Below are 18,962 nucleotides of genomic sequence, written 5' to 3' on the forward strand. Positions count from 1 at the left end.
AACTATAGCACACCTGTTATTAGATTGTAACCCCATTCATTGTTTTAAATTTTTTTTTTATTTACACCTGACTGGACAGAACCCTAAATTTTTCTAGTTTCCTCTAATATCTGGTAATAACAAGCCTCACTTCTCCCTATAGTCTTTTAATTTATTTAGGTGACTCCCCTTGGTTTTTTTGGTTTTTGTTTTTTTTTTTTTTGGTACCAGGGACTGAACCCAGGTAGCCACATCCCAGCCCTTTTTTAAAATATTTTATTTAGAGGCAGGGTCTTGCTAAATTGCTGAGGTTGTCTTTGAAATTGTGATCCTCCTGCCTCAGTCTCCCAAGCGGCTGGGATCACAGGCATGCACCACCATGCCCAGCACATCTATCCTCAGTCTTCAGCCACAAATTGTATGAGTTCTGTGTCTGAGATCAGTGACTTAAAGAAATAAGATGGGTTCTCTGTATGCTGACTTATGATGGCCCAGATGTGGTTCCAACTAAAGACAGAATTACTGCCATTTTTCTCCGTAGGACAATAATATATAGAATGGAATGACACAATTACACACACAATTATATACTGTCATGAAAGATACAACACACTTGGGACCCTTACACAAACTGTTCTAGGTAAGAGCTCCAAGAGTGCTTTGAATCACAAGCTGGGGTGGGGGTGGGTTAGTGGCAGCTGTGCTTTCCAGATGCCACCACCCACACTGCTACCTGACTGGGAGCAGAAAAAGAATTATTTTTTGAAATTTTTGATGTGGCACTAGGGAGTAAACCCAGGGCCTTGCACATGCTAAGGCCCATGCAAATGCTCTACCACTGAGCTATACTGCTCACCCAAAAAAGAGAATCTTGGTAAAAGTGAGCTAAATGAAAAAAATAGGAGATAGAACCTATCACCATGAGCCTCTTTCCCTGTGTAGCTCTTATTTTTCTTGCTCTTCTCAATTGCCTGAGATGAGCCAATTTTAACTGATATTGAGGTTAATAATCTAAAGTTCCTTTTTTTGGTGGTGTGGGGATTGAACCCAGGGCTCACACACACTAAGCATGTGCTCTACCACCCAGCTACATCCCCAGCCGTGAGGTTAGTTTCTTATTAGCTATTTCATGACTGAAAACAGATATTCTGAACTCCAGAGAGAACCCCCAACTGGATCACACAAGAGGCCGGAAGAGAAAGCAGCAGGCCAGAGAGGAAAAGCCAGTCTTCTTCAACCAAAGAGGAAATAGCTTGTCACAGATGCTTAGGGTTTCCTCACCATGGCTAAGGGCTCTCTATGGGAAAATAAGGGTTGGGCCCTGCAGGGCTTCACCTAGAGGTGCGTGCCAGATGTCCACGAGGTTGCTAGCTCTGTGTTTGTGCTTTGTCTGACGGAACTGTACATAACTGTGACTCAGACAGCAACTCCACTGTCCAGTTCACACAAAGGCACATCAAGATGAAGGTGATGCAGCAGAGACCACAAAGCACCCATTGTGAGGATCTCCTCCTTCCCAGCCGCCTGCCGAGAGTTCACTGTGCCCCTTGGCTATGGGAGACCCCTTCTCTCTCCTCTTGGCAGCTGGTTCTCGGACCCCAGGTTCTCCCACAGCTTGCCAAGCAAAATAATACATTCTCCAAACTATTGCTTTGTACTGATATGACTGGTTCATAAACATAAACCATCAGGATTGAGTTATTAATTCAAATTTTGTGATTTTCTGTTTTTTTAGTGTCAGGGATGTAACTCAGGGACTCGTGCATGCCAGGCAAGTGCTCTACTCTACCACTGAGCCAGATCCCCGGGGCCCAATTCAAATTCTGACCTAGTGTCAGAGTCAGTAGCTTTTAGTAACAGAAGAAAAACCAGGACAGAAAGTGCTTCACCAGCCATTTTACTCTTCTTTAATTCTACTATCTTTGGGCACACATCATACTTGCTATCAAAACTTGAGACAGCAAGGCTGATAGCACTGATTCACAACATTCTTCGAATCATACAGAGAGTAAACGGGATTAACAGGATCACCTGCTACCAGCACAGAGCTGCCTCATTTGCTGTAGAAGAGAACTGCTGGGGGACGAAGGGAAAAATGAGGAGCAGAGGAGGCATCTGGGGCAAATGAACTTACAAGTGTGCGTAAAAATTAGCAATTTGGTGGAAAATCCAGAATTTACTTAAGGATGATAGGGAATCATTGAGCAACAGTTCCATTATTTCCAGAAATTGCTGAATTTGGAACCTGAGGTTAAGACTTTCAAGGACAAAGCATAAGTTCAGACTGGCCTTGGGAAGAAATGGCCACCACAGATGGTAATGAGTTTCAGTGCCTGAGGACAAAAAAATCGTCAAAACCAACCTACACATCTGATGTGACTCAAAGTAGGGGGAACCCATCTTTTTAAAAAAATTAAAGTTTTTTCTGCATCAAAAGAGTCTGAAAGTGAAAGCTTAAGCCCCCTTTCCACCTTTCCATTTTGTGGCTGGTGCCTGCTCTCCTCACAGTACCTCCTGAAAAATTTCAGAATTCAATTAATACAGATTCATTAGGCTGATTTATGTAGTTTAAGATGAAAGTTCTGTTCGGCTGAAACCACTTCATTTAACCTTATGGTAATGGTAGTCCTGAGAGTTCGCAGTGTTGGTAAAGTCTCCTGTGACCAAGGGTCAAACTGCTGGTGGAGCTCAGCAACTTCTTGGCCCATCACATTTCCTTGTCCTTGTCCCTCAAATTTGGTAGTTTTTGCACCGAGGGACACAGTTCACCACAATGAAAATGTTAAAAAACCGTTTTCTGTAGGTACTTCCTTCCAATGTCCAATAGTGCAGGTGGTCAGGAAAACTTGGAAGGAAGCTGTGGAAGTCCAGCTGGGAATCTTGACTTCATTAGATGTGGACACAGGAAAGTCATCTTTGTCCTCCCCAGATTTTATCATAGTCAAAGGAGAAACATCCATGGGATTCTAATTGCAGATATGCTAGATATAAAATTGATGGAATGCTAACTGGTCCATAAAGGGCTGTACAAGATAATCTGTGGCAAAGTAAAAAACAAGCCCAAAGGTGATGGAGATGGGAAGAGCTGGCAATGCTTTCTTGAAAATGGCGAGGAGTAATAACGTAAGGCACAGGCCCTGCGGAGGAGACAGGAAAGACACACGCTCACACATGACTCTGGAGGCATTTTCACACACAACAACTCAATAACAAGTCTTGGTTAACTGAATACTTCCCTTTGGGGTTAAATTTTAGCACCAATGTTTCATCAAATCTGGAAAAAGAGCCGTGAAAAAACAAAAAATGTCTCTCCCTCCCTCCCATCTTCCTTTCTCTCTGTATTGGAGATTGAACTCAGGGCATTCTCTACCAAAAATGTAGTTTCTTGAAAAAAGGAAAATATATTCCTCGTTTCTTTGTTGTACAGAGTTCATTGTGCACACAGCGTTGATAGTTTATTCCCTAATTTCAGGAAAAGAACAGAATCTGAGATGGTGCATGCCTGTAATCTCAGCAATTTAGGAAGCTGAGATAGGAGGATCTTAAGTTTGAGGACAGCCTCAGCAACTTAGTGAGGTCCTAAGCAACTTAGTAAGAGCCTGCCTCAAAATAAAAAAATAAAAAGCAGTCAGAATGTAGCTCATGGAGTCAGGTTAAATCTGGGGTTAAATCCCCAGTACAAAAAAGAAAGAAAGAAAGAAAGAAAAAATATCTGAAAAATAAGTAAAACTTATTTTGAAAAAAACTGAAATTTCTATATAAAATATCAAAAAGGCCTATGTGATTTTAATTTGGCTGGTTAAAATCCCAGAGGCAAAGAGCATTCCTTATGCTATGAGGGGACAAAGAGATGCTCAAAGAACCAACTGATGATGAAAACCAGCATGAGTGGTGTGGCACTTTCTTGTAAATACAGCAGCTTAAACACATGGTTCATTTTTTACCCTGGTTACCGAGACTCTGCCTACAAAGCCTGGAGACTGGGCATCATTTCAGTTTATTCAGAATAAGTAATTTCATCTTAAAAGATGGCCAGGGGTACAGCTCAGCGGTGAAGTATGTGCTTAGCATGTACAAGATCCTGGCTTTGGTCCCCAGCACTCCCTCTGCAAAAAGATATATAGCCAATAAATACTTTCAAAGTCAGAAAACTATCCTCAAAAGAGAAATAAAATGTGTGAAAATTCTAACTGGTTATAGCATAAATAAAAAATGTATTATAAAGGCTTTCACCTAAACTTTCATCTAATTTCACTTGCATACTATGTATCTACGATATCACAACAAGAATAAAAAGAGCAATAAGAAATATTTTATGGGCTATTTACTGAAACCAGTCTTGACAGCCTTGGGGACCCCCTGCTGTGACACCGTAAGCAAGCTCAACCTGACTCCATGGAGTGGTCTGGCTTAAGACTCATGCTTTGCACCTGTTGCCCACAGTAACACTGCACACCACAGCTTGTGTCATTCAATGCAGAACAGCCAACTCCTTGGTGACTAGTTCAGGGACTAGAGGCTCTGCCGGCCCCTTAACACTGAACTTGAGCAGAGTACATTTCACACTTAGCTATGCTGAGCTCACTGTGGGGACTCCTAACCAGAAGTGCTCAGAATTTCCTGGAGAACTTTTTAAAACAACACAATGAAAACAAATTAAATGACATATTTCAGGGCAGAGTTCAGTTTTAAAAGCTCCCAGGTAATTTTAATGTGTGGCCAGAGTGGAGTGTTATTCGGGTGTGTTTAGAAAAAGTTTCTGGAGTGACTGGCACTCTTGGCCCACATGGGGTTAAAAGCGAATTGTCTTCAAGGGATTCAGAACTAGAAAGTCTGACATTAGGAGCACTGACATATTTTTATTAGTGTATACTTACAATTAATATGGCTACAAAACAGGCTATGGTAGTGTTCCAGTCTCCACTGGCGGTTGCTGAGGCTTTACCAACCAGAACACTGTAGAAAATGAAATCTCCCAGTCCAAGTTTTACTCCCCCTAAAAAGGAAAGATTACAAATGTGACAAAGTTTGTCCTTCTTTGCTATGACTTCAGAATTTAAAAACAGGGTCCTGAGCTGGGCACAGTGGCATACACCTGTAGTCCCCAGCTCCTTGGGAGGCAGAGGTGAGAGGATTGCTTGAACCCAGGAGTTCAATAGTAGTTTGGACAGCATAGTGGGACTGTCTCAAAAACTAAACAAACAACAAAAAATATAACCCTGTACTGAATGAAAAGTCAATAGATGACAGACAAAACTTAAGCTTTCACTAGGTTTTCTTTCTTTCTACAACAGGAGTTTCAGATTCTACGTCAAGATTCTGGAGTCTCAACAGACACTGCAATTACAACCATCACCAACCATAACTGTCATCTATTGAATACCTAGTTAATACCCAGCACTTCTACTAATAAATCCTCATAAGAACCCCTGAACAGCTTGACCAAGGTATCTTACAAAATCCTATCTTATGAAATCCACCCACTGTAAGAGTGTAATTCAATGAGAGGGAAAAATATATAGAGTTGGCAACCATCTTCACAGTCTACACTTCATCCCCCCATAAGATACTTTTAACCCATTTATAGTTAATATCCTCTCATCTACTTTTTACCTCTGTAAATTTTTCTTCTCTAGAGATTTCATATAAATAGAACCCATACCCATAAACGAAGTCATGGCTGGCTGGCCTTTTTCACTTAGCATTTTTTGGGTTTATCCATGATACTGCACATATCTGTAGTTTTTAATCTTCTCTCTAAATCTGATCTCTATCCACAGCCAATTGGTTCCTTTTTTTACTGCTGAATAGTCTCCATTGTATATTACACTTTGTTTATTCATTGACTAGTTTGATGCACATCTGGACAGTTAGTTTTGGGCTACTATGAATCATGCTATGAACATCTGTATACTTGTCTCTGTGGAACAGGTAGTTTTCATTTTTCATTGGGTAGATTTCTAGGAAGAGTTGCTGGGTTATATGGTAAATTTAGGTTTAGCTTTTCAATGAACTGCCAAACTGTTTTTATTAGTGTAGCTATCAGCTTACAATCCTATGGCAAAGCACAAGAGCTTCAGTTTTATTACATCCTCACCAATACTTGGTATTAATATTTTTGATCACAGTCCTCCCAATGAATGATGCTGAGTATCTTTTTATGCACTTAGTAGTCACTATATTTCTCCTCTGGTAAACGGTCTATTATTTATTTTATTTTATTTATTTTGCAGTGTTGGGGACTGGACTTAGGGGCTTTGTGCATCCTAAATAAGAACTACACCATTGAGTGACATCTCCAGCCTTTGTGAAAGGTCTATTCAGAGCATTTCTCCATTTTAATTTGGGTTATTATTTTATCATTCAATTCTAAGTATTTGTATCCTCTTCAATTCTCAAATTCCTCAGCTCTTAGATGGGAATTCATAAGGCTGCTATCAGAGTTAAAAATAATACAAGAAAACTTCTTGGCACATATAGGGACTTAAACAAATGCTAGCTTTAGACTTTGGATTTCAAATGTTAAGTGCTATAAGAAACTAACTTGTAGAAGCTGAAATAAAGAAAACCTACAAAATACCAGAATATAGAGGGAAATTTTTTGTAAATAACTTATCTGATAAGTATATTTCTGAAGAACTTATATGATAAGTATATAAGTATTTGTATCTAGAGTATATAAAGAATGATTACACTCAATACTTAAAAGACAAAACAATGAGCAAAGGATCTGAATGGCTAGTTCTCCAAGGAAAATGTACACGAGGCCAAAAAGCACAGGAAAAAACACTTAATATCATTAACTATCAGGAAAATGCAAATTAGAACTGCATTGGGAGACCACTTTACACCCACTAGAGTAGTTACAATCAGAATTTGGCCTATTAACTATTTCCCACTAAAAGCCACAGTGTGGTTTAGAGTGATGGTCATGCTCTCAATTCATTTTATTCTTGAGAAGTTGATAATGCAGCCACCTAAAAAATCCATGACTCTGCAACATAGAGAAGTGCACATACTTTCCTCTGGATCTTCACTGGCTAGGATGCTGCTGGAAAGTTCCTGGACAGCAGCTCGTGACTCTGCGGTAGAGCGATGAGGCCCTAGATGACTATCTCTCTGGGCTTCCCACTCTTCGCTGAAGCCACCATCATCAGTATCTGCAGTATTGTCCTGTGACTCCCTTTCTGTGCCTTCAAGAGAAAGTGGAAATTACAGCTCTGATAGTTAGAAAAATTTCTTCATATATTTAAGAAAATTACATGAAAAAAATAATCTGTCATAATTACAAGGTTCTTTTTTATCCCTTTTTTAAAATTTTAATGTTTTTATATATATGACAGCAGAATGCACTGTAATTCATATTACACATATAGAGCACAATTTTTCGTATCTCTGAAAATAGAGTCACACCATTCGTGTCTTCATATATATACTTAGGGTAACGATGTCCATCTCATTCCACCATCTTCCCTACCCCCAAACCCCTTTGTTACCCTCCCTCCTCTTTTCCCCTTTGTTTAGAGTTCATCTAATCCTCCCATGCCCCGCCCCACCCCACCACATTATGAATCAGCACCCTTAAATCAGAGAAAACATTAGACATTTGGGTTTTGGGGATTGGCTAATTTCACATAACATTATATACCTGCGAATGCCATGATTTTATTCTCTTTTAATGCTGAATAATATTCCATTGTGTATATAAATCACATTCTCTTTAACTATTCTTTTACTGAAGGGCATCTAGGTTGGTTCCACAGTTTAGCTATTGTGAATTGTGCTGCTATAAACATTGATGTGGCTGTGTCCCTGTAGTATGCTATTCTTAAGTCCTTTGGGTATAGACTGAAGAGAGGAACAGCTGGGTCAAACGGTTCCATTCCCAGTTTTCCAAGGATTCTCCATACTGCTTTCCATGTTGGTTGCACCAGTTTGCAGACTAACACAGCTTAAGCTCATCCAGGAGTCATCTCTCCGTTATTTCCTGAGGGCAGAGTTCTAGTTTGCTTGGGTTTCCACCCCTTGCCCACATGACTCTGGTGGCAAACTGTTCAAGCCATGCCAAGCATGGCAATCCCATCATTCCTCTTCCCAGTGACAGTTCAAAGGCTGAAGGGTTGTGACTTGTTACTAGCCAGAGAAGCAAAGTCTGCTAGGAAATTTGAAGAAATTTTTCTGGCTCCTTCCTCTTTTAAAGGAAGAAACAGTCTCTTTCTTTCCATATATGTTACCTAATCTGGACATGATGTCTGTAACTGTAATTGTCATGACCGTAAGTGGGCTGAGACCACTCCATACACTAAAGATGGCAGAGGAAGAAAGAACCTGGGCCCTTTTCAATATCAATAAACTGCCAGCTTAACCAACACTACAGATCCCTATGCCTCAGGACTTTCTATCATATGAAAGAATACATTTCTTGTTGAAACTTCTGACATGATGGCACTCACCACTGTTTTTTTTTTTTTTTTTTTTTAAAAAACAGAGAGAGAGAGAGAGAAAGAATTTTAATATTTATTTTTCAGTTTTCGGTGGACACAACATCTTTGTTTGTATGTGGTGCTGAGGCTCGAACCCGGGCTGCACGCACGCCAGGTGAGCGCACTACTGCTTGAGCCAGATCCCCAGCCCTCACCATTGGTTTTAGTGACTATATTATAAAAGTGGATTCATGGTGGGTAGTTGGGAATTTCTTTATGGGCCAGTCATTTTGTTATAAATGGCCCATTACAACAAAATGGTGAGCTGACTAAAAATGGTGAGCATGACAGTTTTAAGAAACTTATACAGATTAAAAAATAATTAAAATAGGGCTGGGGTGTGGCTCAGTGGTAGAGTGCTCGCCTAGCACGTGCGAGGCCCTGGTTTTGATCCTCAGCACCACATTAAAAAAAAAATAAATAAAATAAAGGTATTGACAACTAAAAATTTTTTTTAATTTAAAAAATAATTAAAATATATAAGTGAAGTTCATAATACATTTTTTTCCTCTTCCTTTCTCATTCTTTCAATGCTAGCCTTAGACAAGTATTCTACCACTGAGCTATGTCCCCAGTACCTTTAAATTTTATTTTGATCTGGGTACAGGGGCTCACGCCTATAATTCCAGTGGTTCAGGAGGCTGAGGCAGGAGGATCACAAGTTTAAAGCTAGCCTCAACAACATAGCAAGGCCCCGATCAATTTGACAAGACCTTATTTTAAAATAAAAAAATTAAGAAGGGCTGGGCAGGTGACTTAATGGTTAAACATCCTTGGGTTAAATCCCTGGTACCAAAAAGACTAAAAATATTTTGAGACAGTATTTTGTTAAATTGTCCAGACTGGCCTTGAACTTGCAATCCTCCTATTTTAGCCTCCCAAGTAACTGGGATTACAAAGAGTTTAATGTTTTTTTTTTTTTTTTTTTTAAATCATAGCTATGACTTGAACCTTTCTAACCTGGTATTATATATTTAATGGAAAATCTTTTTTTTTATTGTTCTTCTTTTTAGTTACACATGACAGTAGAATGCATTTTGACATCATACTTACATGAAGTATAACTTCCCATTTTTGTGGTTGTACATGTGGATTTACACTGGTCGTGTATTCATATACAAACATAGGAAAGATTTGTTCGATTCATTCTACAGTCTTTCCTATTCCCATCTCCCTCCCTTCCCTGTACTCTGCCCTATAGATCTGCTATCATCCCTAGGAGATCTGGTAATATCCCCTGCCCCCCAACCATGTGAGTCAGCATCCACATGTCAGAGAGAACATTCAGCCTTTGTTTTTTGGGATTGGCTTATTTCACTAGCCTGATATTCTCCAGTTTCATCCATACACTGGCAAATGCCATAATTTCATTCTTCTTTATGGCACATTTTCTTTATCCATTCATATGCTGAAGGGCACCTTAGGTTGGTTCCATAGCTTAGCTATTGTGAATTGAGCTGCTATAAACACTGATGTGGCTGCATTGCTATAGTATGCTAATTTTAAGTTATTTGGGTATATACCAAGGAGTGGGATAACTGGATCACATGATAGTTCCATTCCAAGTTTTCTGAGGAATCTCCATACTGCTTTCCAGAGTGTTTGCACCAATTTGCAGTCACACCAACAATGTATGAGTGTACCTTTCTCCCCACATGCTTGCCAACATTTATTGTTACTTGTAGTCTTGACAATTGTTTAATGCAGAATCTTAACCTAGGATGTCTTGTTTGGATGGTTGGGTTTGGGGTATGTGGAATCCTTTAATATTCATCTGTGTATTTACTGAGGTTGACTACAGCTTTTTCAGGAGATTCTCAAAGGAATCTATGACCAAAGAAAAGAAGTTAAAACCAATGCTTTTATAACTCATTGTTAGCCTATGAGATGACAATGACCCCACAAAACTAGGATATTCCCAAATAAAAGTCACCTACTTTGTGTGTTATACTTGGAGTGTTTGGACACTCTTCTTTGGGCTTCTGGGTCTCCTTCAGCCATATTCACCAACCACATCATTGTTGCTATTTGTTGAGAAAAATAAAATTCCAGGTGAGAAGTAGAAACTATATGAACAATGAGCAGGCCATTTTCTCCACACAAGCCACCAATCTTTATAATGCTGCTTTAAGTATCCTTAACAATCAGAAGTACATTTTAAAAACCACAAAATAATCTCTTTGGTTTTAACAGATTAAAAACAAACAAAAAAACTTTGAAACTGAACTGTAGTGTTGACCCTGCACAGCAGCTAGTGTCACCAAACTGTCCATCAGCATTTGTTACTCCCCGAAAAGCCACAAGGAATTCTGTTCAGGCCAGCAAGACACACTGAAGTGATGGCTACACTGGGTGAATGTCCTAAGAGAACATGAACATATTGATGAAAACCACTTAAATTCAAGGCAGACAGGCTCATAAAAGCATCATGTGATGATTATAATTCTAAAGATATAGGGAATAAACTTCCTTCACATTACATTTCACTTTATTTTCAATAATTCTAAACTATAAATGTAGTAAGAAAAATAAAAAGTTAAACTTAATAAACATGAAGTGGATAGTCATTTGGCTTCTTTTATGTGCCTTGTACAGAAATACTTATGTATCAGCACACCTGTACAGATTAGGTATATATTCCTCTCAATCACATTTTAATTAAAGACAAGATGAATACTCTAAAATGGTACTTCTCTTTGATACTGTGCAGGCAGAATGGAAAATGGTATAACTTCCACTGGTGAGGAATTTGGTAACATCTAACAAAACTACATGTACATTAACCTTTGACCCAGTAATATCACTTCTGGGAGTTTATCCTGAAGATATATCAATAATAATATAAAAATATTAACAAATGTGCCACACAGGGCTACAGTGGGAACTGAATACCAACAGAAATCTGAGGCCCGTCTAGTCATAGGAAGAGATTTTAAACAAGATACTTGATAACTATGTGTATCTGGCTTTTTCTCCCCATGGTTCTATAACTTCATCCATGTTCCTAATGCTCTTAGGCTTCTTGAAAAACTCACAAAAGAAATTCACGACCAAAGAGGCTGAAAATTCCATAGAAAGTGCATACTTTCTCATTCATCATGGTTTTGTAATTTCTGAGACCAAATGAGCTTCATTATACTGTAATCCAGATTCTAAGAAGAGAAACAGGATGTGGCTCAGTGGTAGAGTGCTTGCCTGCTATGTATGAGGCCCTGGGTCCCATCCCAACACTGCAAAAACAAAACAAAACTAAGAAGAAACAGAAGAGTGACTGCCATGTGTATGGTTTTGGATTTTTACAGCCTTTTTTTTTTTTTTTGCGAAGCAGCAGGTATTTATTTGATATGAAAGGAAAGCTTTATGCAAAATGATCTAACTCAGGAAATGTGGCTTCACATTCAGATAAGCTACCAGAGTGGACCACCTCTGTGAATGGCAGGAAGGAAGCAGTAGTTGGTTCAAAAGGTAAGTACACATTTGTCCTGTCTGGTGACAGAAATAAAAAAAGACAACAAATCTTGTTCACTCATTTCTTTAGGGTAAGAGCTTTTTGCAAACTGAATGCCTTTACTGGGAGAGAATTAAAATGCATAAAAGGATTGTATTTTTAAAGAACAGACAAGAAGATTGATTTAAAACTTTCCATATGCACGTTTATATCTGCTCCAGGGGAAAATACTAGTAAGTGTTGCAGTTTTCTTAGACTTTGGTTTAAAAACAATAAGACAGGGGGCTGGGGATATAGCTCAGTTGGTAGAGGTCTTGCCTTCCATGCACAAGGCCCTGGGTTCAATCCCCAGCACCACCAAAAAAAAAAAAAAACACACAACAACAACAAAAAACTCCTCACCATAGATTCCTGCTGCCTAGGTCTCTATCTAGATCCACCTCCTATTTCTGAACTCAGAGCAATTTCTACCTGCTTTGTTGAGAACTTTTCTCTAAGAATTATTCCTTCTTCCAAGTCTCTACTGATTTCTTCCTGTCAACTTTAGAAAAACGATTAAATCTTTCCTCTCCTGGAAACACCTTTACTCAACTGCTCTCCTCTTGACTTATCACAGGAAGCTTTGAAGAAGGAGGTGATATTGACTACACCTCTCCTTCTTCACCACCTACTCTCTGTCCATGCCAGCACATCTATTGCCAGCACCAGCAAAACCAAGATGCATGCACACACAAATTTTTCTTCCATTTTGAACACTATCCCCAGCCCAGGAGGATCACAAGTTTAAGGTGCCTCAGCACCTTAGTGAGGCCCTGTCTCAAAATAAAAAATAAAATGGGCTGGAGATGAGGCTCAGTGGTAGATACCTGGGGCTCAAACCCCAGTACAAAAAACAAAACAAAACAAAACAAACAAAAACACTAGGTTTCTCAACTTTTAAACATTCTCTTCTGTCTCCTTTCATATTCTTGCTTCATTTTCTTATTCTCTAAACACAGTAGTTGACAAAGTTCTACCCTTGGCATTCTTCTTCTCTTCTATTTGTTTTTTAACTACTCACTCATTCCAGATCTCTCTCTCTCTCTCTCTTTTGGTGTGGGAGGGGAGGTGGGAGTACCAGAGATTGAACTCAGAGGGCACTCAACCATGGAACCACATCCCTAGTCCTATTTTGTATTTTATTTAGAGACAGGGTCTCACTAAGTTGCTTATTAGCACCTCGCTTTTGCTGAGGTTGGCTTTGAATTCACAATTTTCCTGCCTCAGCCTCCTGAGCTGCTGGGATTACAGGTGTGCACCACCGCACCTGGCCCAGATCTTAACTATTACCTCCACAATGATTCTTCAACTCTGCATCTCTAATATCAACTATTCCCCAAGTGAATTTCATTTCTGAACTCCTACTGAAAATTTCTATCTGAACGACCCACAAGTCTCACAGTCTAAATTAGACATGGGCCAGAGAAGAGACTAAGTAGATCCCTCAAACAAGAAAATCATTTCTTCTGCATTGCCTGTCCTTCATGCTTCACATTTCTCTCCTTAGTTGCTAAGGACCAACGATTCTCCCTTGAAGCCTTTCACCAAGTCTCTCCCTTGATGGCCATTGCCAATAGCTTAATGCAGGTGTGCAGTACCCATCAGGATGATATCCTCTCAGTGATGCTTCCTAAGCATCCTGTTATCTCAGTATGCACCCTGTGATTCATCTCACACAATGCTGCCAGCTTACAGTCACAGCTCTGATCACACTACTCTTCCGCATAAGAACTTTCTATGATTTCCCAATGATCACCTACTAGCACACAGGTATCTAGTCACTCTATGTTTTTTCTTTCTTTTTAAAATATTTTTTCTAGTTATCAATGGATTTTTATTTTATTTATTTATATATGGTGCTGAGAATAGAACCCCAGTGCCTCACACATGCTAGGCAAGTGCTCTACCACTGAGCTACAACCCCAGACCCCAAATCTGTGTTTTTAAATTCATCTAGTACTCTCCTTCATCAATAGTTATTGAATTAATAAGGACAGTATGACTCTAAAATAAAACAAAAATTTAAAAAAGCAACATATTTGGAAGGAACAGTAAAATTTTTTTAATTAACTAGAGCAAGATTAACCTGTAATATATGTACTTATTGCTAATTTTTGATTAACAAGATTTCAGACAGAAAAAATGGCTCCCTGATCTCTAAATATTTCCTCTTTCAACCTTTATTTAAAATTCTTAAACCATGGGAATGCAACAGACAACAATTTGCAAGAAAACAGGAGATCTGCAGGACTTCCATTAACAATAGTTATATATTTAAGAAGAGAAAAAGCATCATGATAATGATCATAATCATACACATTTGACTTCCATCATTTCTAAGCTGATTACAAATCCAACATCATTCTAAAATACTTACAGGAGTAAATAAGAGCTGGAAAGAGAGTCTCATTTCTCTCTTGAGCTGTTTCAACCAGCATACGAAGTGGACCTTTTGGGCACAAAACAGCCACTAAATCTAGAAAGAGGAAAATTAAAAAGCATTCAATAAGATTTATTGGCTAAATGTTTAAATGGGTTTAGGGAGTAACTAACCAAGGGAAAAGGCTTAGCATTTTTTATTTTAATATAAAAAAATGTTGAGTGAATATTAAAAAACTGGCAAATCAACTGGAAGAAAAAACAACCTAAACAAAATTTTAAAAAACCCTAAGATCTGTGAAAACTGCTTTTTGGGTTTGACTGCTATTTACTTAGTCTCCAGTGTGTATCATCACTAGGTTTTAGAATAAGTCTTCTTAGTTTAAAGGAACGAGGCAGAAATAGTAAGACAGAACTATTCTAGAGCAGCTAACAATCAACCTACAACAAGCAGAAAGAGGATAAGTCATTTCAAACAAAGTTAAGAACAGAAGCTTTACTCAAAATACTGAACTTTTCAAAATATGAAGAGTACAATAGAAGAGATCCATCCTTTGTCTATATTAAAAACAGTATAGGGCTGGGGGTGTGGCTCAGCCATAATAGTATCTGCCTAGCATGGGCAAGGCCCAGGGTTCCATTCCCAGCACCATGAAAACCAAATATATGTACTACTTAAGTATACTTGAAATAAGAGGGCAGTAAATTTAAATAAAACAAAATAATTAATAACTCTTTGTATGGTAAAGTTAAGTATTTCTTTATAGTTTCTAATCAAATATAAGCACCTCACAAATATTCATGTCAGAACATATATAGTGCTGAAAACTGGATTATTTCATTTAAAAAATTGCAAATCAGAGAAGCAGCAACATGCTTAAATTATTTTTAATTCTACCACTATTTCCTTCTATCAACTGCAATTTTCCTTAGATTTTCTGTCTTGAAAATTTGGAATACTGAAATATAGAAAATTTCTAATAATAATTTAAGAATGTAAAATGGGTATAGCTAAATTAATAAAGAAAGACTTGATGAGTTATGTTGACATTACTAGTGTTTAGATTCATTTAACTAAAAAAAAAAAAACCTCAAATCTCCAAGTGGTTATAACTTTATAAAATAATAATTAATGATGATATAATAAAATCAAGAAGAACACAGTAATAACAGAGAGAGAGAGAGAAAGAGAGAGAGAGAGAAACCTCCATCCTCACCACTTCTATTCCGTTTGCTTGAAAGAGAAAAGGGAAATTTGACTTGCTCTGAAATAACGAGATCTTCAGCTTGCTTGCAGCTGCCACATCCTGTTAACTATTTTGGTTTTATGACACACTTCCCCTTATAGAATTTCTAAATGAAAATCTCAATTATTTTTAGAGTTATTAAAGTGAATGAAAATTAATTTTGTTTTGAAAATTTCAGAATGTTGGTGACAAAACATCTTGAGACTTTGAAAAAATGGAGTTGAGAATCACTTCTTTAAATACTGGATACCAAACTCATCCTTATTTTAAAGGAACTCAAAGATCTGTAAAAATAATCATTTGTATTATGCATGGAAGAAGTAGAGGATCAATGGTAGAACAGTATAAGGCAGTGGAAAGAATACTGTACTTGGAATTCACATTCTAAGCTTGGGCAAATAAACAGGTTGACCTGTTTACCTCTATAAACTTAGCAGTAAAACAGGGTTAATAACTAACCTGCTTATCTCATGAGATTATAATCTTTTAAAAAGCACAACATTTACTGATACTGTTCTAAGTGTATTATAAGCATCATTTAATTTAATGTTAGTAATAACTGAAACTTGAGGGTTGAGTAATCTGCTTGTGGTCAGAGAGTCAATAAGTAAGACTAGTAGAAAAGTCTGGATTTGAACCCCAGCATTCTTTTTTATTTTTTTAAAGAGAGAGAGAGAATTTTAATATTTATTTTTTAGTTTTTGGCGGACACAACATTTTTGTTTGTATGTGGTGCTGAAGATCGAACCTGGGCTACACGCATGCCAGGCGAGCGCACTATCACTTGAGCCACATCCCCAGCCCAAGAACCCCAGCATTTTGGCTCCAGAACTGGTGGGGTTTTGTTTTGTTTTGGTGTGTGTGTTTGTGTGTGTGTGTTTTCTATTTCCTCAGACTTTTTCTTCATCAAAAGGGGGATGATAAAGTTGGCTACTGCAGGTCAACAAACATTTTAATAGTAAGTATTTGAATAGTGATAAAACAGCAAGGTGTTTAGGATATAGAAACCAATGACATCTGAAAATGCATCTCTTTTTGGCTTTCATGTGGGGCAACTGTCAGAAGTACATACCCATTTGAGTGACTTGGTTACTCGTGGCTAGTGTACATTCTAATTTTTTGAGACCCATGTCACACTAGTTAAAGAATTTGAATCTCACATGTCCAATTAAGTTCACTTTTTAAAGGGTTAATTCCACTCAAGTTGCTTTATAAAAACAGGCTGACCTAATTTTGATTTTTAAAATGAAACAAGCATTTTTATGTGTATCAAGCACTCTGCAAATGCTTTTATTAAAGATATATTCAATCCACTGTACTCTTACAACTGTTTCCAATGCATAAATGAGGCAACTGAAGCTCTAAGAGTTGGTGTTGCTTTCCTAAGATCATAAAAAACTGTTGGTGGCCAAGATGGCTTTTTGTTTTCTGTGGTGCTGGGGCTCACCTGTATTAAAAAATGGGTTTTGTGGGTTTTTTTTTTTAAATATTTTTTTAGTTGTAGAAGGACACACACAATATCTTTGTTTATTAATTTATTTTTTATGTGGTGCTGAGGATCAAACCAGTGCCTCACACATGATAGGCAAGCACTCTACCACTGAACTACAGCCCCAGCCCCAAAGATGGGGTTTTGATTCTAAGTCTTCTGACCAGAAGACCCTGGCTCCACCCACAACCCAACACTGAGTTAAATTTGGAACAGTGATAGAACATTTTTAAAGAACTTAACCTCAGGCCCAGGGAGTATAGCCAAGTGGTACAGTGCTTCTCAAGGTTCAGGGTTCCATCTCTAGCACCACAAAAAAATACTATAATTAATTATGTATTGAAGAGCTATGGGTGTAACTTAAGATTTTTGCTAAGAGAACTAGAAGGGGAAGGAAAACACACCAGTGACGCATTTCTGTGATGAATAAAGTGTCAATCAGTCTTGGGTTTTACCATATACTGAAATCACAGCCAAGATGAGCCACGCAGTCCATTCAGGGAGGTACTTGATAAATACCAGAGCCATGAGGGCACTGATCATAATGAGATATGCCTGCTGCAGTCGAAGTGGACCTTTCCAGTGAATGGAAATCATTCCCACCACACCAAAATTCCAGATTAGGAGTGCAACTGTAATGTAGTCCACAGCAACATTATAGGTTTTAAACACTTCCCTGAAAAAAAAAAAAAAGGATTTAAAAGAAAAATTATGTATGATAATTCTCACCAAGACTCTGTGTGTGTGTGTTGATGCTGAGCATATGTGCTTAGTGAGCACCCTACACTGAGCAACATTCCAAGTTCTTTTTATTTTGAAACAGGATCTTGCCAAGTTACCCAGGACAGCCTCAAACTTGTGATTCTCCTACCTCAAACTCCTGAGTGACTGGAATTACAGGCGTGCTATACCATGCTGGGCCAAGACAAGATTTAGAACTCTAAACCTTGGGATATTCAAACCCCACCTTCATATTTTTACATGGCCTACATTTACTATGCTATTATTTATCTAACATGTTTCTTTAGATTCACTTTTTATTCACATGGAGTTTATTTTAACAGGAAACTATTACTCATATAAATGGGAAACCAGTATCACAGGTTACAATTATAAAAATAAGTACAAAACTATATCACCTAAAATGCTCTTTGGTAAATCTTGGCTGGAGCCTGTGCCTAGTTCCTCAGGGATCCCTTTGGATTGTTCTCCCTGTGGTCCTGGAGCAGGCCTGGACTCTGCTTTATTTTTAAGTTTTACTTCATGGATGTACAATAATTTATTTAACCACTTTTTTTGTTGTTGTTGGGCAATCAGACAAATTTATTCTTTTGCTTTCAGAAACAATGCTTAATTATTATTCCTATAAATACTGAGTTTAGGACATATGCATTTAAAATGTTAATAGCTATGCAAAACTGCTATTAGGCATTACTTGCATTTTTTTCAGCTTAGAATATTATGTAGCTGTTTAATCTTTGTTAATTTAATGTGTATCTTTAGCATTAATCTTACAAGTAAGATATGCATATTTTCATATATTTAAGATAATTTGTGCTTTTCTTTGTTATCTTTTTGTGTTCTTTCTTATCCATTGGCCCTTGTTTTTTTCTGATAGGTTGTTGGTCTTATTGCCATGTAGAGGTTTTTTATATATAGTCTTTGTATATGAAATAAGGAGAAAATGTTTAGCAGTTTGTTATTCATTCTGTGATTTTAGACATTTTAGATTTTAACATTCATGATGTTAGACTTTCATCTATTCCAAATTTTTTCCCTAGATCACTACTCAATTATCCTCACACCAATTACTAAATAATCCATCTATAATCACCAGATGCTATGCCACCTTTTTCATAAACTAGGTTCTGTTATATATCTGAGCATCTTTCTAGACT

General features: G+C 37.7%; 1 protein-coding gene across 3 annotated transcripts in view; it reads right to left on the bottom strand.

Annotated features, from left to right (window-relative positions):
• Positions 1-1,860: 1,860 nt before the first annotated feature.
• Positions 1,861-18,962, bottom strand: part of Psen1 (presenilin 1) — a 64,513-nt gene continuing 47,411 nt past the window's right edge. For all 3 annotated transcript variants that reach the window (XM_027931509.2, XM_027931508.2, XM_071607697.1), the window contains exons 7-12: positions 17,520-17,740; positions 14,327-14,425; positions 10,400-10,486; positions 6,999-7,172; positions 4,857-4,975; positions 1,861-3,116 (exon numbers count right to left, since the gene is read on the bottom strand). In XM_027931509.2, coding sequence (XP_027787310.1) covers positions 2,961-3,116; positions 4,857-4,975; positions 6,999-7,172; positions 10,400-10,486; positions 14,327-14,425; positions 17,520-17,740 — 856 coding nt within the window. In that variant the 3' untranslated portion in view covers positions 1,861-2,960. The remainder of the gene's footprint in view (positions 3,117-4,856; positions 4,976-6,998; positions 7,173-10,399; positions 10,487-14,326; positions 14,426-17,519; positions 17,741-18,962) is intronic.

The sequence above is a fragment of the Marmota flaviventris genome, chromosome 2 (assembly GCF_047511675.1).
Source record: "Marmota flaviventris isolate mMarFla1 chromosome 2, mMarFla1.hap1, whole genome shotgun sequence".
In the NCBI taxonomy this organism is placed as follows: domain Eukaryota; kingdom Metazoa; phylum Chordata; class Mammalia; order Rodentia; family Sciuridae; genus Marmota; species Marmota flaviventris.